This window comes from Arvicanthis niloticus, chromosome 24 (genome assembly GCF_011762505.2).
Source record: "Arvicanthis niloticus isolate mArvNil1 chromosome 24, mArvNil1.pat.X, whole genome shotgun sequence".
Classification (NCBI taxonomy): Eukaryota; Metazoa; Chordata; class Mammalia; order Rodentia; family Muridae; genus Arvicanthis; species Arvicanthis niloticus.
The window spans coordinates 2026974-2047419 of record NC_133432.1 but is presented as its reverse complement, the minus strand read 5'-3'; the positions used below and the strand labels follow the sequence as shown (position 1 = coordinate 2047419).

At 45.4% G+C, this 20446-nt stretch overlaps 1 protein-coding gene and 2 long non-coding RNA genes across 3 annotated transcripts in view; 1 reads left to right on the top strand and 2 right to left on the bottom strand.

Moving 5' to 3' along the window:
• Pitpnb (phosphatidylinositol transfer protein beta) overlaps positions 1–4179 on the bottom strand; it is a 49497-nt gene extending 45318 nt beyond the window's left edge. Inside the window, exon 1 of the mRNA XM_076922386.1 lies at positions 4040–4179. Coding sequence (XP_076778501.1) covers positions 4040–4059 — 20 coding nt within the window. The 5' untranslated portion in view covers positions 4060–4179. The remainder of the gene's footprint in view (positions 1–4039) is intronic.
• Positions 4180–4255: 76 nt separating this feature from the next.
• On the top strand, positions 4256–5947 carry LOC143437547 (uncharacterized). The gene is made up of 2 exons (XR_013106958.1): positions 4256–4442; positions 4577–5947. It is a non-coding gene; the product is annotated as an uncharacterized LOC143437547 (long non-coding RNA).
• LOC143437548 (uncharacterized) lies at positions 5252–12706 on the bottom strand. Its single transcript, XR_013106959.1, has 2 exons — positions 12386–12706; positions 5252–7828 (listed from the first exon to the last, which is right to left on the bottom strand). It is a non-coding gene; the product is annotated as an uncharacterized LOC143437548 (long non-coding RNA).
• Positions 12707–20446: the final 7740 nt, after the last annotated feature.

Sequence of the window (20446 nt, the reverse complement as noted above, 5' to 3'; positions counted from 1 at the left end):
GTCTAAAGCACCCAATCTGGGTCTTCTCAGTCAGCAGCCAGTAGAGCTCTTAGCCACTGAGCTCTCTCTCTAATCCTGCGCATATTTTAGTTTTGATATTTTTACTGGCTGATTTGGTGTGTCAACTTGACACAAGCTGGAGTTATCAGAGAGAAAGGAGCCTCTCTTGAGGAAATGCCTCCATGAGATCCAGCTGTAAGGCATTTTCTCAATTAGTGATCAAAGGGGGGAGGGTCCAGCCCATTGTGAGTGGTGCCATCCCTGGGCTGGTAGTCTTGGGTTCTGTAAGAAAGCAAGCTGAGCAAGCCAGGGGAAGCAAGCAAGACAGTAAACAGAGGCCTTCATGGCCTCTGCATCAGCTCCTGCCTCCAGGTTCCTGCCTTAGGTGAGTGCCTGTCCTGACTTCCTTTGGTGATGAACAGCAATGTGGAAATGTAAGCTGAATAAACCCTTTCCTCCCCAAGTTGCTTCTTGGTCATGATGTTTTGTGCAGGAATACAAACCATAAGACACTACTTCTCTTGGAATAAAAACATACTTTGAAGTTCATGAATGAATCTTCCCAGAAGTCCCTCCACAACCTTATTCAAGTTTTGTGAGACAAAAGTAAAGGCGTCTTTGGAATAAGCAGTGACTTCAGGAGACGGCTTTGCACCTTATAAATAACATAGCCGAGGTAGGGCCGGCATAAGGAGGCTCTGTGCTTGATCCTGTCCAAGCATGTGCTACTGAACATAGCAAAGGCTATCTTTAGAGATCCATTTAACTACGACACAGCACAAGATGAGGACGGAGTCTACAGCTGCGTTGTTTCTATCAAGGCATCATGTTTTACCTCAGATTTTTCACAAGGAAATCCCTTATTTCTATACAACAGGTTTCCTGTTACTCTCTTCCCACTACAGGTCACAATCACCCTGTGTAACAGTGTTATCTAAACACCAGGACCACTCAAATCATAAAAGTTCCAAACTTCTCTTTCTCATGGAGAACCAACACCCACCTCTCAGCCCTCCCACTACAATGTGCATTAACTTTCTGTCTCACTATACAGTGTATAAACTGGAGAAACTGCATTGAGAGGGATTGAGGGTGAAACCCACTTTTCAAAGCCTCTAACAACAGAATAAAGAATTAGTTCATTCAGCCAGGCGATGGTGGTATATACCTTTAATTCTAGTGCTCAGGAGGCAGAAGTTGGCTGTTTTCTGAGTTTGAGGCTAGCCTGGTCTACAGAGTAAGTCCCAAAACAACCAGGGCTACACAGAGAAACCTTGTCATTAGAGGGGAGGGGAGGGGAGGGGAGGGGAGGGGAGGGGAGGGGAGGGGAGGGGAGGGGAGGGGAGGGGAGGGGAGGGGAGGGGAGGGGAGGGGAGGGGAAGAAGTTCATTAATGAAGCAATAAAACCGCTGGAGGATTGCCCCAAGAGTGACACAGCTGTGGCTGATCTCCAGAGACAGATTACCTGTAGGTGGCTGGGAAAGAGATTTCCTAGGGAGCACTTCTAGGGTTAGCAAAGGACTGAACCAGGACTGTACAGGAGGGACAGAGGGAAGGGGGTCCTCAGTGAAGTCTCAATCTTTCATAAATGACAGCGACTGCCTACGGCATTTAGGGGACAAATCAAATTCACAGACTACTCTGAAAACCCTCAGTGTTTTTCCAAATAGAACCACCAACAAATGCTTTAAAACCAAGACTCTTACACTAATGACATCATCCATTGCTCTGTGACAGAAGAGGCAAGCCTACCCCGAAAGTCATTTCCTCTTTTTTGAGACAGGATTCTTATTGGGTAGCCCTGGCTGCCCTGGGACTCACACAGACCTGCCTCTCCCAGTGCTAGTATTAAAGGCATGTGACACCACACTTGGCCCTGAAACTGCCTCAGTATTTTACTTTACCACACGGAAACCACCCGGTCACTGTTTGGATGGACCTGACTGCGGGCTCACCTCATTTACAGCACTGGGCACTCACACCGTGTACAAGGCCGACCTGGACACACACACACATTAACAGTAAACTGTCTTTATCTTAAGTCTAAGAGGAGAAAAAAAAAACCCTAAGAGTCTTTCATGGAAACAATTAGATGTTAGATACACATCATTTGCTACCTTCGTTCACAAAGTAAAGGTATGCAAACACAGGACTGGAGAGATGGCAGAGGTATCGCTCTTGCAGAGGGCCTCAGTTCACTTTCTGGTACCTACGTTAGGCAACTCACAACCACCTCTAACACCAGCTCCAACTGGATCCAATGCCTCTGGCCTCCATGGGCATCTGTACTGAGGTACACAGACACACTGTCAAAGAGGGTTACTCAATTAAAAACCACTAAATGCCTCATTTCCCGTCAGTCCGGCATCTCTCTTGCTGTATGGCTTGGGGTAGGCCAATTCCTGTCTAACTCATATTCTCCTGTTTTACTATCTGCCACTAGAATGATAAATTAAGTGATGCTTGCAAGATACATTAAAATTACTTAGAAGAAAGTGTTCATAAGCTCAGAGTTCAGTACTACAATTATGCTTTAAATGTAAATCTTTGCTCTGAGCAGAATGCAAAGGTATACCTTTTTTTCAGACTCCCTGTCACTAAAAAAAAAAAAAAAAAGTAGTAATTTTTCAGGCCAGAGATAGCCCAGCAGACAAAGGCGCTTGCCACCAAGCATGACCAGAGTTCCAGGTACAGGTCCCTAATGGGAGGGCACAGAGAACTGACCCCTGCAAACTGTCCCCTGCCCTCCAAAAGCACTCTGTGGCACCAGCCTGTACACACGAACCCCATACAAATGTAATTTAAAATTTTCTCCTGAAAGTAAAAAAGAATCGTCATCAACTCATTTAACAAGTGTTTGCTGAAGGGCTTGGAGAAATGGCTCAGTGGCTACAAGGACTTTCTGCTCTTTGAGAAACTGAACTGGGTTCAGTTTCCGGCTCCTGTATGGTGGCTCACTACCTGCTCGGGTTCCAAGGGATCCAACCCCCTCTCATTACCTCCAACTGTACGAGTGTAGCACATATACACACATGCCTTCAAACACCAATACACAGAAAAATAGGCTAAACTTCTTTAAAAACACCAACTGTTTGCTGAATATCCGCTACGTACTAAAGACTGCTCCAAAAGCTGGAGATATCAGAGTGAGTATGAAATACACACTTCCCAAGACCTGAAAGGTGAGCTACTGATTTGAGGAAAAAGCATTCGAGTCAGCAGAAAGAGAAGGAAAGCCTAATACGCCGAGTTAAGCTTACATACAGAGCACAGAGGAACAGCAAGGGGTCTTGTAATACTGGGATGGGCAAGAAAAAAAATTACATATGAGCAGAAAACAGAATCTGAGCAGTGTCAAGTAGAGGAACTACGCTAGTGATTTTTACGAGGTTGACGTTAATACAGACAAGGAATCTAGACAGCTAACTTAAGGCTTTTTTCTCTTTTCTTTTAAGAATCTGAAATGAAATTTGGGCTGGGGAAGAACAGCGACAACAAAATGGGTCACACTTGAAACTGCACAAGGGACCCCGACTCAGGTATAACAGATGAACATTCTCTGCCACTACGGTTTCCTGTGATGGTCATGGCTCTAAGGAGAAGGGAAAGCCACAACTTCTCAACAAAATGACGGGGCCAGTCTGATGCATCTGGGAAAAGTCTTCATTTGCCATGTAAAAGCACCATGTGTTTAACGCCGCACCGAACCCAGCGAACCAGGTGGGGCCGGTGTCGCCCATCTTAGAGGTGAGGGGTCTGAGATCGACCGCAGAGGCATGATCTAGAGTCGGGTTCACTGAGCCTGAGGGGGGTTGGGCTCGAACTTGCGGGCAACCCCTCGCCAGGCATACCGGCTCCCCCGGGAGTCCCGGCCGCACCGCAGAGCCTGGCGCTGACTGCGGAGGGCGGCGGCGCCGCACAGGGCCTTGAGGCGCCAGAAAGGGGTCTACAGCTACTCGGGAGCGCCCTCCACGCTGAGCCCACCGATCCTCCCCAGCCCGCGTCCCGGAGCCTCGCTCCAGCCCACCGACCCACTCACAATTCCTTAATCAGCACCATCTTCCGGGAATCCCTCTCAGCTGCCGCCGCCAGCCGCCACCACCGGGCCTCTCAACACGCATGCGTAGCCCCGCCTCCCAATCGTCCGAGACCCGGCCGCGCCTGCGCGTCCGCACCCTTCCGCCGTCGGCCATTACGTCAGCACGCCTGGGGACTAACTCCGCCTAGTCCACGCCCCTCTCTCGGCGCTCGAGGCCTCCACTGCGGCTGCGTGGCCCGTTGGCGCGCTCGTGAGGCTTGGAGAGCGCCTGCGTACACTCTGCAAGCGGTAGCTTGCACGCCCGACATCCTCCGGTCAGCCTCAGTCTCTCAGGCCGCTGTGCAACCTGCGGTTTCGAGTGAGTTCTCCTGTCGGGGCCCTAAACGACGTTGTGCTCACACAGGTGTGGAAGCCGACGACGCCAGCTTCTGGCGCCTCAGATTTAGCAGTAGCGTGTTCTAGAAACCCAGACCAGTGTTTCAACCCCGATGTGTTCGCCCCTTGTCCTAATTAACCTTTTTTTTTTTTTTTTTTAAGGGTACGGTTGGTTTGCCTGTATTGTGTCTGTCTGATGCCTGCTGAATCCAGAAAGCGGCTCTAGATCACGTGGAACTGGAGATGCAGACAGTTGTGAAATGCCATGTGGGTGCCGGGAACCAAACCTGGGTCCTCTGCAAGAACCCCCAGTGCTCAGCTGAGCCCCTGTCCAAACATTCAGTTCTCAACAAATGCAACTTTTGCACGAAAGAGAGACAGACAGACAAACCGACCCTGACGCAGTTGGGTTAGACGAATTCAATCTGCCTCGGGCATTGGTTTCATCATTATGTGCTCTCAGGGCAAAGACCTCATTACAGGAAGAATGAAAGTTAATTTTTACTAAGACTAATCAAAAACCCGTCCAACATGGGCTTTAAGCACTGTTGACGTAACAAGTCTGATAAGACGATTTAGAAACAGTCACTAAGCACTGTCGGACATAGCTTTCCTCTCTGCTTCCTCGATCAATGAAATTCAAATTTAGGAGCCAGTGACCAGTTCCCATGGAACTGGTGAACTGCAGAGATTGTAGGCATAATATCATGTCAACGGACATTTTAGTTTAGTTAATTTGATTACTTTGTACTTTATGTCAAACCATATTTTTTTCCCTGCTCGAATGATCTTGAAAATATTTTCATGAAAAGTAGAAATAGTCCCAAGCATTCCCTCTCTCTTTTAAGTAATTTATTTTTATTTTATGTACATTGGCGTTTTGCCTGCATGTGAGGTCAGGTCCCCTTGAAGTGGAGTTTCAGACAGTTGTGAGCTGCCGTGTGGGTGCTGGGAGTTGAACCCAGGAAGATCCTCTGGAAGAAACACTAGTGCTCTTAACTGCTGACCCGTCTCTCCAACCCCAGTCCCAAGCATTCTTTATTGTTAGATATCAGCCCATAGGTCAGTTGTCCCTATTTGACAAACTGGGTTGGACTTTGGAGTTGAAGACCTGGGCCTGAATCCTGGCTGGTTGACTTCAAGATACCTGGAGTAAAGAATCTTGGGGAGACTTAATTTATGCAACCAAAAATAGATGACTATTTACAGAGTAAAAGGCAGGAAGGGACTGGAAATATACCTCAGTTTATAGAGTTCTTGCCTAACGTGTGTTAGGTCTTCAACACCACAAGAAAGTCAAAATTACATGAAATACCTATAGAACGTATCACATGGTAATAGATCACATGGTTTCTGGATGGGAACCATGTAAAAACTTACAGGGATTAGAAACAGTGGATTGACTGGAAGACTACTTACTGCTCTTCCAGAAGTCCAGGACCTATACGGTCAGGTGGATCTCAGCCACCCGTACCTCCAGTTCCAAGGGGTCATACACATAACTTTATTATTATTAAATAATAGTTTTGTTTATTCTTTGAGAATTTCATAGAGTTCTTAAAATTGATATATAATAACGTCGTTTCTTCACTCCCTCTCCCACCCCTCCCATGTCTGACCACATTCTTCCCTCTCAAACTCAAGGTCTTAAAGCGTTGCAGCCAGGCATGATGGCGCACGCCTTTAATCCCTGCACTTGGGAGGTAGAGGCAGGCCTGATCTCTGAGTTCAAGGCCAGCCTGCTTTACACAGAGACTCTGTCTAGAAAAACCAAATACATACATGTATGTACAACTTGTGAGTCAATGTTGCCTGCATGTATAAGTTTCGAGGGGTGAGCACTTAGTATCAGATAGCCAGCCAGGGGTCTCATCCCTAGGAAAGACTAATTCTCCATTTGCTTCTATCTGGAGTGCAGTTGTTAACTGCCCATAGATCTTCATTTAGGAGTGGGGATAAGATTCTTTCCATCTACCTTGGGATGTCAAATGTCACTGGAATTGTTCCAGTCTTGTTAAGGCAGCCATGTTGAAATTTATGAGAAGTCACAATCTCAAGGCCAACTTCCTGGCTCTTACAGTCTTCCCACCCCTTCTCTTCTGTTCCCTGAATATTAAGGGAGTTGAAGACCTGGGGCCGAATCCTGGCTCATTGATTTCAAGATACCTAGAGTAAAGAATCTTGCAAGAATTGTGTTGTAGGTGTATCAGCTGGGGGTGGGCACCTCATGTCTGTACCCTGTGCATTGTGACCACTGTGGCTTTCTGTAATGGTCTCCTGCTGTTGCAAAAAGGATCTTCTTTGATGAGGGTTGAGATATATACTCTTATCTGCTGGTATGAGGATAAGTACTTAGAATGCAGTTAGGAATTCTGCAGGTAAATGTAAAGTGGCAGTTGTAGGTTCTCAGAGATCCATGGCTTCCCTAGCCACATGGAGTTAACTGTGTTTCCAGTATCAGCATCATCTCCTTCCTGTTAATCTGGACTTTGTCCAATTTGACAGCTGCTGGTTACTGTATCCGTAGGAATTCTCTGGAGGATCAGAACCAATACAATAAAATATATGAACAGTTGTCCAGACCACCAGGCTGGTCTTCAGTATATGTCGTAATCCTGAAGTAGTAGGCTCCAAAGCTAGTGAATGAGAGCCAGGGCAAGCAGGCAAAAAAGGAAAAGCTTTTTTCCTTGTCCTCTATATTGTCTGCCACCAGAAAGTGTGGCCCAGATTCAAGGTAGATCTTCTGACCACAAGTGATCCACTTAACTAAAATCCCTCACAGGTGGGCACGGTTTGTAGGCTTAGATTTTTTTAAACCTACTTTTAATAAGAGCTCTCAAACACTTCAGCCTTTCCTTCTAGCCCACTACCCAAAGGTAAGGGAGGAACGATGGTAACTAGAACAAGGGGATGTGGAGCTGTTTAGAAGTGGTTCTTTGGGGTGATTCCAGTCTCCATTTGCCAGGATAGTAGCAGTCCACTTGAGTAGTGTCAGGATATCAGTCAGCAGCGGCGCCACAATCCAGCAGAAACAGCCAGGCCTCCACTGAATTGGCATGAGTCAGAGGGACCTACCAGAACCAGCAGGGGCTCTGTAGTGCTTCTCTCAATGAAGTGAAGATGAGCGAGGATATGAAACCAAAGAAGAGTTACACACCTAGCTATGCTAGCACGCAGTAACTGTCCATTGAGTCCTATGTATATTCCCTCCAAACATCACATGTCCTCCCGTGGATCTTGCCTCAGCAAAACACTATGTGAGTCTGAATCACATGACACCACCAGAAATTTCCACGTCAACGGTGACTTGGGTTTTTAGTTAGTTCCAAATGTAGTAAGGTTAACAACCAAGAATAGCCATCGTAAGATCTCTCCTTGCCCACTTGACACACAATCACGTCTCCTCACGCCATGCTTAATTTCCAAATGAAAGCAAACAAATCACAATTATGCCTAACACAATGTAACTATTTACAGACAACCACAAATGCATTATATATTTTAGAATAGGTGGCAGTGTCCTGAGGGATGTTTTTTAGTGTCTCAAATCTTAGTATGATAACTGAAAAAAGAAAAAAAAAAAAAAAAAGAAGAAGAAGGACATGAATGCCCCTAGGTATGGTGGAGGAGAAGGTTTATTGTAGATAAAGGGAGAGCATAGTCAGAGGCAGAGACATCTGGGAGAATCCAGAATGAACATAGCCCTGAGCTGGTCCATGTGAGGAGAGGGGACCAAAAGTTCAGGAGGGTAAACGTTAAACCAAAAGGAAGCTGGGGGAAGGGTATCCCAGCCTCTGGGCTGGAGAAGTTTAGAGTAGGGAGCAGGGTATGCCAGCCATACCGTGTAACAGGAACTGAGGGAAGCTGGGAGAGCCTGGCAGCCAGGTCTGCTTTGATAGTGTTACATAGGTACCTCAGCTATTTGTACAGGGTATGAGACCTAACAATAACCACTGATATTATCTCAGTGTTGCATTATATGATAAGGAAATCGAGGAAAGAGAACACGTGTCTGTACAAACACAATGTCTTAGTCAGGGTTTCCATTCCTGCACAAAATATCATGACCAAGATGCAAGTTGAGGAGGAAAGGGTTAATTCAGCTTATACTTCCACATTGCTGTTCATCACCAAAGGAAGTCAGGACTGGAACTCAAGAAGCAGGAGCTGATGCAGAGGCCATGGAGAGGTGCTGCTTACTGGCTTGCTTCCCATGGCTTGCTCAGCTTGCTTTCTTATAGAACCCAAGACTACCAGCACAGAGTTTGCACCGCCCACAGTGGGCCCTCCCACCCTTGATCACTAATTAAGAAAATGCCTTACAGCTGGATCTCATGGAGGAATTTTCTCAAGAGAGGCTCCTTTCTCTCTGATAACTCCAGCTTGTGTCAAATTGACACACAAAACCAGCCAGTACACACAGTTAACAAAATATGACAGAAACACTAATGTAAATTATAATTCTTGTTTCTGCAACTGATCACATAGCCTTAGATGGTATTTATAACTGCCTTTCTGTGTTACCCATTGTGTATTTCCTCTAACCTCAGCAGGTCTTGATTCTTTCCTGGAGGAGTGACCCATACCTTCATTCCTGAAGGGTCTGTGCTCTTTGTCATCCTGCCTGGTTTGGGATGTTATAGTTTCTCATTGACATGGTAGTACAACAGATGTCCTAAAGGGTCTTCTAAAATCCAAAAAGGTTCCATTGTGAAGAAGCATTCTAATTTCTCCTTCATAATTTGGATTTCTCTTGTAATCTGTTATTCCTTTCTTAGCTGTTGCCTTAAGGGGCATCAGAATCTCAAATTGGCTATGGTGACATCTGAGCTCCCCCTGTTAAGTGGAATGCTTGTTGTCTTTCCTGGCAGGAACATTCCCACCTCTAGAACCAAAAGTTCTAGGTCTGCAGAGCTTAAGTTAGCAAGAACAGGAAGCAAACATTTTCCTAGTGGGTCAGAGAATCTCTAGTAGGGATGAAAATGAGTGAAATCTCCCCACCTCCTTTTCATTCCCTGATTCATGGACCCAAGAATCCTGGCTTTGTGTCTTAGGGTTTCCATTGCTGTGAAGAGACACCATGACCAAGGCAACTCTTTTTTTTTTTTTTTTTTTTTTTTTTTTTGGTTTTTCAAGACAGGGTTTCTCTGTATAGCCCTGGCTGTCCTGAAACTCACACTGTAGACCAGGTTGGCCTCAAAGTCAGAAATCCGCCTGCCTCTGACCAAGGCAACCCTTATAAGGGACAGCATTTAATTGGGGCTGGCTTACAGTTCCAGAGGTTCAGTCCACTATCATGGCAGGAAGCCTGGCAGCATCCAGGCAGACTTGGTACTGGAGGAGCTGAGAGTTCTGCATCTCGATTCAAAGGCAGCACCAGGAAATTGTCATCTGAAGGCAGCCAGGAAGAGGGTTTCTCTTTTGCAGTGTGTGGGGCTTGAACACAGGACCTCAAAGCCCAACACCACAATGACCAACAAGACCACATTTCCTAATAGTGCTAGTTCCTATGGGCCAAGCATATTCCAACCACCATACTATGGAAGAAATTATACCATATATTAGATGGTGAATCAAAGCACCTGCCTTTTAGAGAACCCTGCCCTAGCCCTCCAGGCTACTGCTTCCCCACTCCATCCCCACTACATGGCACTGTAACTGTGCCTTCAAAAGGCTATTCCATTACTTTGTAAAGCCAACAACTTGAGGGAGGTAGAGGACATGGTAAGGCCAATGATTTCATGAGCACACGCCCACTGTTAAACTTCTTTGAACTGTCAAGTGAGTTCCTTAATCAGAAGCAGAAGTTTGTGGAATACCATGATGGTGGATAAGGCATTCTGTAATTCCATAAACAGTAGTGTTGGCAGAAGCATTACATTCAAAAGAGGCAAACCCATATCTAATATGAATATCTAGTCTAGTAAGGGCAAAGCATTGTCCTTTCCACGGAGGAAGTGGTCCAATGTAGTCAACCTGCCACCAGGTCACTGGGTGGTCACCCAGGACAGTGGTGCCATATCAGGGGCTGAGTGTTGTTCTCTGCGGTTGGCAGATCTGGCACTCAGCAACAGCTATCGCCAGAGCCTTGGTGAGTGGAAGTCCATGTTGTCAGGTCCATGTATAACCCCCACCTCTGCCACCATGGCTACTCTGTTCATGTGTCCGTTGGGCAATGACAGGGAATGCTGGGGAAAGAGGCTGTCTGTCCAATGAACAGGTCATCCTATCTACTTTATTATTGACCCCTTCCTCTCCTGAAGTTATGCTTTGGTTATCATTTATATGGAGTACAATTATCCTTACATCCTTGGCCAGGTCAATGAGGTCTATCCATGCACTTCTTCCTCAGATGTCTTTCTCACCATTTTCCCCATCATGTTATTTCTAACCCCAACCATCCAGCCAATCCACTGGTTACAGACCATGAATCATACAAGCAGAATGTATAACCGTGTGTACTACCCAGAGTTATGCCCATTGTGAAGATTTTCCTTCTCTCGAACCTTTCAGGGATATCCTAGGGGCTGCAACGCTTCAGCTATCCACTTCTGGGTGGTGCTTGCAGAATGTGTAGAACTCAGTAAACCAGGCCCCTGCCTTCTCTTCCTCCCTCAGTCTATCATGAGTTATAGGAGCATGCTTGGCAGTAGATCCCATTGGAACAAGAGTAGAAAACAGACAATTAGGCAACTTCTTCCTGTACCTTACTTTTGCCTTCAGGACCTGCTCAAGCATGACCACATACATATCCATTTGATAATGGATACCTGACATAATGGATAACTGATATCCTACTTTATGGCTCAGTGGGTCAGATAATACCTAGATCGGGATGGACAGCTCAGGCCACATGATAATCTGGTAGCCTACTGTCAAAAGTTCAAGTTTCCACTAAGGCCTAATAGCAAGCCTGAGCTGTCTATCCAGCTCTATCTAGAATAGTTGTCTGTAGGATGGTAAGTCCTTGTTCCAAAATCCCAAGGATCTCCTCTATGATTCACTTATAGGGACCTACCAAAGGCCTCAAATAGCATCCCTGTCTGCCACTGCCAATTCAAGTACCACCGGGTCTGATGGATCATGCGGTCCAAGTGGTAGAGCAGCCTGGACCTGTTGAAGAGCCTTCTCCTGTCCCATGCCCCACTCAAAGCTAGTACCTTCCCTTGTCACTTGATAGATGTAGTCAAGCTGACAACCAAGAATAGCCATCACAATTTACTGCCACGACATTGCACATGTAGGGATGGATACCTTGCCAGTTGGTTCTTGTTATAGCTCCAAGACACCACAGGTAGGTGGGTCTGTTGATTGCTTTCCTCCCTTAGGTGCTAGCATGCCTCATTTAACTATGGTAAAAGCTAGTCGGAGAGGAAGCTTTCGGGTCAGGTCTAGCGCACGTATTTTGTCCTAAGTACGTGGTGTCTTCAGCTATAGAGACTTACCTCCAACTTCCAGGAGGCAGCCAAGGGCAATAGCAATAGGCTGTATTGTTTTGGGGAGTCTCTTGGGCTCCCCTGACAACTCAAAAGGTTTCTCATGCCAGGTACATTTATTAGACAGTCTATGATTCTTGTAAGGAGTATTGTCACCCTAACTGGGGTCAGTTCCTCTAAGCCACATACATGTATTCTATTATACATTATGTGTATCACATGTAACAATTCTCTATGTCTTTTTCAAACGTCCTTTTTTTCCCCTCCTCCCTCCCTCTCCTACATTGTTGCCCTTGTCCTTCCCCAGTTAAAGCCTTCTCCCTGGTTTTGTTTTGTTTTTCCATCTCCCCCTTCATGTCTCCTGACCTAGAGCGCCCCTTCCTCTCCTTTTTACTTTCCTGGTCTGTAATTACTCCAGGTTAGTTACTTAACTAAAGATATGGATACAGAAACCACAGGTGAGAGAGAACAGCGGTGTTTGTCTTTCTGGGGCTGGGATATTACATATATATAATTTCCCAGATGTGACCATTACCTGCAAATTCCATGGCTTTCCTCTTCCTCCTGCTGAATACTATTCCGTGTCCCATGTGTGGCGCATTTGCACCTTCCGTTTGAAGGAGGCGTACATTGTTTCTATTTCCTGAGGGCTGGTACATTGTTTCTATTTCCTGGCTATTGTTACCATGGCAGCAGCTGTGAGAAGGCTGAGCAGGTGTCTGTGGACTAGGCTGTGGACTCCTTCACCAGTGGTATAGCTGAGTCTTAAAATAGATTTAGTTTTTTGAGAGTTCTTCCCAGGGCTTTCCAGAGTGGCTGACCAGTTTGCATTCCCACCACCAGTGACTGAGGTTCTCGCCCTCATGATCACAGCGCTTGTCAGTTGTTCCGTTGTTCTTTGCCATTCTGACTGGCGGTGAGATTAAATCCCAGAGTTGTTCTAATTTGCATTTTCCTAATTATTAAGGATGGCAAACAGTTATTGAGATGTATCTTAGCCTTTTATTAAAAATTGGATTTTCTTAAATTTTTTTTAGCTCTTTATAATTCTGAATATTAATTTTCTGTCAGATGTATAGCTAGCGAATATTCTCTCCCACTCAATTAATTGTTTCCTTAGCTGTACAGAAGCTTTCTAGTGTGAGGAACCACTTGTTATTGGTTGGCTTTGATTCCTGGGAAAATGGAATCCTCTGCAGAAAGTCCTAACCCTTCAAGCTTATTTGTGATTTTTTAAATTTATTGACTTGCATATTTTGAGCCATCCCTGTATCTTTGATGGAATTCCAGTGTGAATCCACCTGTGCCTGGAATTCTTATTAGTTAGAAGGGTTTTTATAACTGCGTCAGTCCCCTCATTCTTTTCTTGGTCGGTTTTTTTGATCTCTTTTTAGTTTAACCTCTGTGGTATAGACGAACCTAGAATTCATCTACTTCTTTTAGATTTTCCAATTTAATGGAGTACAGATTTTTAAAGTATTGCCTTATAGTATTTAAATTTCCTTGGTACCTGTTGTAACGTTCCCTTCTTTGTTCCTGAATCTGTTAATTTGGGTTCTTTATTTCTTGGTTAGTTGGGCCAAGGATCTGTCAGTCTTGCTTATCTTCTCAATGAGCCAGTCTTTAAATTAATTCTTTTTCTCTATTTCATTCATTTTTGCTGATTTTTATTATTTCTAGCCATCTACAGGATTTGAATTTGATTTGTTTTTGTTTTTCCAAATTCTTGATTTGCACAATTAAGTCATTTATTTGTATACTGATTTTTTTTTAAAGATTTATTTATTTTTTTATTTATATGAGTACACTGCAGCTGTCTTCAGATACATACTAGAAGAGTGCATCAGATCCCATTACAGATGTTGTGAGCCACCATGTGGTTGCTGGGAATTGAACTCAGGATCTCTGGCAGAGCAGTCAGTGCTCTTAACCGCTGAGCCATCTCTCCAGCCCTGCGGAAGTTTTCTTCTATAATCTTGTTTAAGACCTGTGCGCTTTGCCATTGACCTGGGACCTTCTCCCTAATCTATAATCAAAGACTTGGTCTTCTGTGATATCTCACTGTTCCTGCACATTCCTGTGTTTAATATTTTTCATGTTTACTTCTAGGGTTCTAATTCCCCTACTTCATCTTTGAGACCTGATATTCTGTTTTCTCTTTGATTCCCATCCCATCCTGTGTTGACCATTCATCTTCTCTGTCTCTCTCTGTCTCTTTCTCTCTGTCTCTATCTCTCTCTGTTTCTCTTTCTCTGTCTCTCCTTATCTCTGTCTCTCTGTCTATCTCTCTCTCCCTCTCTCTCTCTCTCTCTCTCTCTCTCTCTCTCTTTTTCTTTCTTCCTTCCTTCGTGTGTGCCACAAGTGTGTATGGAGGGCAGAGGGCAGAGGGCAGGAGTCAATTCTCTCCCTTTTACCATGTAAGTCCCAAGAACTGAGCTCAGGTCAGTAGGCCTGGTGGTTGGCACGGTCACCTGCTGAGACCCATCACCAGGCTGATCACTGGATCCATGAGACTTTCTCCTTTGAGTTTTCTGATTGGGTTATTGAGATTTCAGTTCCATCTTCATTTCAGCGTGAGTTCTCATCAGTACTTTGCTTACTGATTTGGCTTTGAGGCCCTGGAGAGGGTCTGTCATTCTGTGCAGCCATCTTTGTTTTTTCTTGGGCATCACTGGGGTGTTTATTCTCTTTGCGTTGGTCAAACTGTGTCCTGAGGTACATGTAGGTAGTTCTCAGTAGAGAATGTTTCTGTACAACTGGTAGATTGATGGCAGCAGTGGTGGTGAGGGTTGGCCTACTGTTTGTGTTTTTGCAATGAGACCTGGGCATCTGGACATTTTTTCATTGGTTGTGTGTCTGACATGGACACACACGCAGGCTGGTTTAGCACACAGAATGTGCATCCTGGCCAAAGCCTGGAGGCTGGGAAGGCACAGATGGGGCTGGAAGACTGGATGGATGTGGGACTGGGCTTTATCTAAAGATTGGGGTGAGTGCAGGAAGCTCAGGGTTCGGAAACTGATGTACTAGACCCGGTCACAGCAGATGGTATGCTGGGCAGGGAGGGACTGTGGCATGGGGACAGGAGGAGACAAGATCTTGAGGTCCGTACCTTTTTTTTTTTTAATCTTAAAAATGTATAAAAAAGAGAGCCAGAACCCTTAACATTGTTCTTGACCCCTGTCCTTTGTTCTGATACACGAATGATAATGTATCTGCTATACAGTGAAATGGCGGCTCAACAAGCAAGAGTGCTTGCTGCCAAGCCTGATGACCTGAGTTCAATCCCCAGGGCCCACAGGTGGAAGGAGAGAACTAACTTCTACAAGTTGTCCTCTGACCACATGGCATCAGATACAGAGAGAGAGAAAGAGAGAGAGGGGGGGGAGAGGGAGAGAATGAGAATGAATGAGAATATGAATGAATTGGGAAAACATTTAAGAGTGTGTCTATAGGTCAGTGAGCTGATCCAGTGGGTGAACAGTTAGTGGTAGCCAAATGACCCAAGCTCCTTCTCTGGACCTATGCAAGGGTGGAAGGAGAGAGCTGCCTCTACAAAACTATCCTTGTGAGGCAGGATGGGAAGAGCAAGCACAAGAGGGAGAGGAGCCCCTCATCCTGGGGTCTGAGTAGAGAAGCAAGAACTGCAGCACAGTTGACAACATTTGCTGGGGAGCTGCTGACAGAAAGTGCACACTCCTGTCCTGTGGAGATGCTGTATGTTAAAATAACAATGACATGGGCATAAGAATTCTGTGGCCTGGGATAGGGACTCATTTCTGTCTGAAGAAAGTGCTTTGAGGGGCTGGAGAGATGGCTTGGTGGTTAAGAGCACTGATTGCCCCCTGAACTCTTTACTCAGAGGTCCTGAGTTCAAATCCTGGCAACCACATGGTAGCTCACAACCATCTGTAATGGGATCCAGTACCCTCTTCTGGTGTGTGTGAAGACAGTGAGAGTGTACTCATATGCATAAAATAAATTAAAAATCTTTTAAAAAGATAAAAGAAAGTGCTTGAGAATCTGAAACAGAAGCATTCACAGTGAAGAGACTGTGCTAGTATATGTTGTATATACTTGGCCCAGGAGTGGAACTATTTGGAGGTGTAGGTGTGGCTTTGTTGGAGGAGGTGTGGCCTTGTTGGAATAGTTGTGTTCCTATGGGTGTGGGCTTTAAGACCCTCATCCTAATTGCCCAGAAGCCAGTCTTCTCCTAGCAGCTTTCAGATAAAGATGTAGAACTCTCAGCTCCTCCTGCACAATGCCTGCCTGGATGCTGCCATGCTTCCACCTTGAGTAAAAGACTGAACCTCTGAACCTGTAAGCCAGCCCCAATTAAATGTTGCCCTTGTAAGAGTTGCCTTGGCCATGGTGTCTGTTCACAGCAGTAAAACCCTAACAGACATACCTTCCTGTACTGCCGTGGGATAGATGAATTCATCTATATCATAATTCTTCCAAGTGCCTCAGGAACTAACTTTCAAGTCCACCAGGACCCTGAACATGACTGTTGTAGGAATAACAGTGAGCTGTTTTGGGGTACTCCATGCTCTTAGGGGCCTCACCTTCTTACAAGCAGATCTCTTTGTCCTAACCATCACACTCACGACTATAGTCAATACCTTTAATGTAGCCTCCAGTTCCACCTCATCAGCTGGCTTCCTGAAACTCCAGTGTGGAGGCCGCAAGTCTTGATTTGGCTCCAGTCAAGGTCCCTAAAACTCTAGGGGACCCCCTCAGGCTGCTAAGGTTAACATAGGGAGCTTTGCCTCCTTTACCTGTTACCCCCAAATACCAACGTTCTGATTTCCACACACGTGCTGTGTCACACCCCCTCTGCTCTCACATCAGCAACACCAACACATGGATAATAACAAATAAAGTTTATAAGACAGAGTGCACCTGTGTGTGTGTCCCTGGATTGACATGGCTATAATACTTCCCCCACAATGTATAGACAGATTACAGTACTGTGTTATAACCAATATTTAGTATTGTTTTTGTTTGTGGATTTGGGGCAGTGTATTGATTTTTTTTTTTTTTTTTTTGAGACAAAGACTCATGTAACCCTGGCTGGCCTTGAACTCCTGATCTTCCTGCTCCCACCTCCAATTGCTGGGTTGCCTCTCCAGGCCTTGGCACTTCATTCACAGCTGAGTTTCTCTGCTTCTTGTGTCAGGCATTTTGGATCAGAGGATTATTTCCTGCAGAAGTTCTTCATGTAGAAAGTTTACGAACAGCCTGTCCTATCCACTGGGCAGTTCCCCTCAGGACTTGAAATCCTCATTGTCCCCAGATGGCACTCATTGTCACCTGTGGCCACTAGTGTACACTCACTGAAGGGAAGGTTCCACTAATACTGAGAGTTCTCAGTCCTCCCAGTGACTGCTTCATCCTCTGATACATGGATAGTACTGAGCTATAAAATGGGTACCCAAAGGGACATACTGATTTAAATGAATAGTTTGAATATTCTGTCAAAGATGTCTTTATTAAGCTTGCCTTTTTAAGAGTTTCACGTCACTGAATTACATAAATGTGTCTGGCTTTACTCCCCACATCCTGGGTTAGTCACTATACCAGAAATGTGGTACATGTTATCCCAGCCATTTTTAGGTTTGTCTGTTTTCTTACCGAGTTGTAAGAGGTTATTTATGTATATTCCAAATATTAGTCCCTTCTCAGACCTGTGTATTACAAGTATCTGCTTTTGGGCAGCAGCTTGCCTTCCTGTTTTTCAAAGAAAGTCTTGGGAGTCCAGGCGGCTACAGCCTGGCAACCTGAGGTTCCATCCCTGGGACCCAGATTGTAAAAGGATGCCGATGAACCCCAAGGACATGGATGAGCCCCATGCTCTCTGATTTCCACACAAGCACTGTGCACGGGTTTTTTGTGAATTTTAAAATTTCAATGAAATGTTATTACCAGTTTTCTTTTACAGTTCATTGTTTTTCTGTCCTATGCAGGAAAACTTTCCTCGTCTTGGATCCCACAGCTTTCAATGTTATTCTTGAATGGTTTTCCAGAGTGGAATCCAAGACTGACCTTTCCCATTCACGTGGGTTTCCCGACCTTTTGTTCACTCATTTTTAAAAAATAGTTTCATTTGTGTGGGACTATTTCTCACCTAGTTTCACTTCCCTCCTTTGTTGAAAATCAATTGACCACATTCTGTGTCTCTGTTTTTCTTTAATTTTTAATTTTTTACTTTATGTATGTGGTGTTTTGTATGTGTGTGTGTGTGTGTGTGTGTGTGTGTGCACGGATGAGCATCGTGTGTGGTTTGTGTGTGTGGTGTTTTGTGTGTGTGTGTGTACACACTCACACGGATGAGCATCGTGAGTATGCCCGGTGCCTTTGGAGACTGGAGGAGAAGACCCTGCTGCACATCCTGGAACTGGAGTTATAGATGGTCGTGAGCTGCCACATGGATACTGGGAATATAACTTGGATCCTCTAGAAGAGCATCAAGTGCTCTTAATCGTGTCTCCAGCCTGTGGCTCAGATTCTTAACTGTTTCCAGTGATCAGAGTACATCATGATGATAGACTCCACTTGTGAAATGGCGTGTGGTGGATGCCTGAAATGACCTCCACAGTGGCTTCAGGGATTGGACTCTGGTGACTGGGCTTTCATGGCAAACACCTGTGCTAACTAACGTCTTGTCAATATGACATAAGCTAGAGTTATCAGAGAAGAGGGTACTTCAGCTGAGGCCGCCATTAGATCAGCCTGTAGGTCAAACTGTGGGGCATGAACATGTGTGATTGACGTGGGAGGGCCCAGCCCCCTGTTGGTGGTGCCACCTCTGGGCAGGTGGTCCTAGGTTGTATATGAAAGGTATCAACCCAGTGGGAGCAAGCCAGTGAGCAGCACTTCTTTGTAGGCTTATATTTTCCCAAACCTACTTTGATTAGTGCACTTAAACACTCTGACCTGCCTTCTAGCCCACCACCCACCAGAGGCAGTGGAAAGGAAAGGTTAATAGGGCAAAGGGGGAGGTGGACTTGTTTAGAAATAGTTCTTTGGAGTGAATCTGATCTTTGTTGTCAGAGTATCAGCAGTTCAGTTCACATGAATCAGCAGTGGTCGCTTGATCCACTCACAAACACCATCCATAAATCAGCAAGGGCAGTTCAATCCAGAAGAAACTGAGGCTGTACCAATACCGTCTGAGAAAGCAACTAAGAGGCCACCAGAATACCACTAGAAGTTCTTTGGTGGGTGTCTTAGCGTTTTACTGCTGTGAACAGACACCATGACCAAGGCAACTCTTAAGAGGACAACATTTAATTAATTGGGGCTGGCTTACAGGTTCAGAGGTTCAGTCCATTATCAATGTAGGAACATGGCAGCATCCAGGCAGGCATGGTGCAAGCAGAGCTGAGAGTTCTACATCTCATCTGAAGGCTGCTGGCTTCCAGGCAGCTAGGATGAGGGATTTAAAGCCTCCACACACAGTGACACACCTATTCCAACAAGGCCACACCTCCTCCAACAAGGCCACACCTCCTCCAGCAGGGCCACATCTTCTAATAGTGCCACTCCCTGGGCCAAGCATATATAAACCTTAACAGTGCATTTTTCTCTATGAAGTCATGACAAAAGATAGTCAGCAAAGAAGGCAAGGTGAACCAATGCCACTGTATCACCAGTGAAGACCAGCATCAGCAAAGAAGGCAAGGTGAACCAATGCCACTGCATCACCAGTGAAGGCCAGCATCAGCAAAGCCCAAGGAAGACCAGCAAAGAGTGGCAAGGTGAACCAGTGACACACAGCACCATCCACTGTCTGTTGTGTTATCCTAATATCCTTTCCAAACGTCACGTGTCCTCTCTAGCAAAACATCCCATGCCCTTTCCCCAGGCGGCTTCCAGAAAAACACCACATGTCCATTCTCAGGAAAACATCCTCTCATAAGACAGATTCCAGAAAAATATCACATGACGCAACTTAGTCTCCAAAGAAACCAGAAATTTCCCCTTCACTTCCCTGTGCCCTCTGCTTCAGTTCCTGCCTCCAGGTCTCTGCCTTGACTTCCTGCCGTGACTTGCCTTCACAACGAACCTTGATTTGGACATAGGCACCAACAAAACGCTTTACTCCCTGTGTTTGTTTAAAAGAAATGTCCCAGATTACCTTCCATTATTTGGATGGATATTTGGTTCGTTGTTGATGACAGTTTGGAAAGAATTCAGAGGTGAGGCCTTGGTGGAGAAGGTGTGTCACTGGGGGACAGGTTAAAGTGTCAAAATCTTCCCACCATCTCCCAGTCTTATTCCCACAACCCGGCTCTTCCCACCCCCAGTTTGCAGAACAAGATGTGAGCTCTCAGCTATTCCTGACCCCATTGTGGACACTTAACCTTTTGAAGCCATAAATCTAATTAAATGCCTTGGTTGCCTTGGTCGTGTGGTTTTATCACAGCAGTAGATGAAGACACCTTCTAAGCTGCTTTTGGTCATGGTATTTATTACAGCAACAGAGAGCAAACTGGGACAGAAATTGGTACCAAGGTCATAGGATATCATTGTGACAGATCTAGCCATATTGGTTTGGGGAGAATCATGGACATGCTTGGAAATTTGGGTAGAA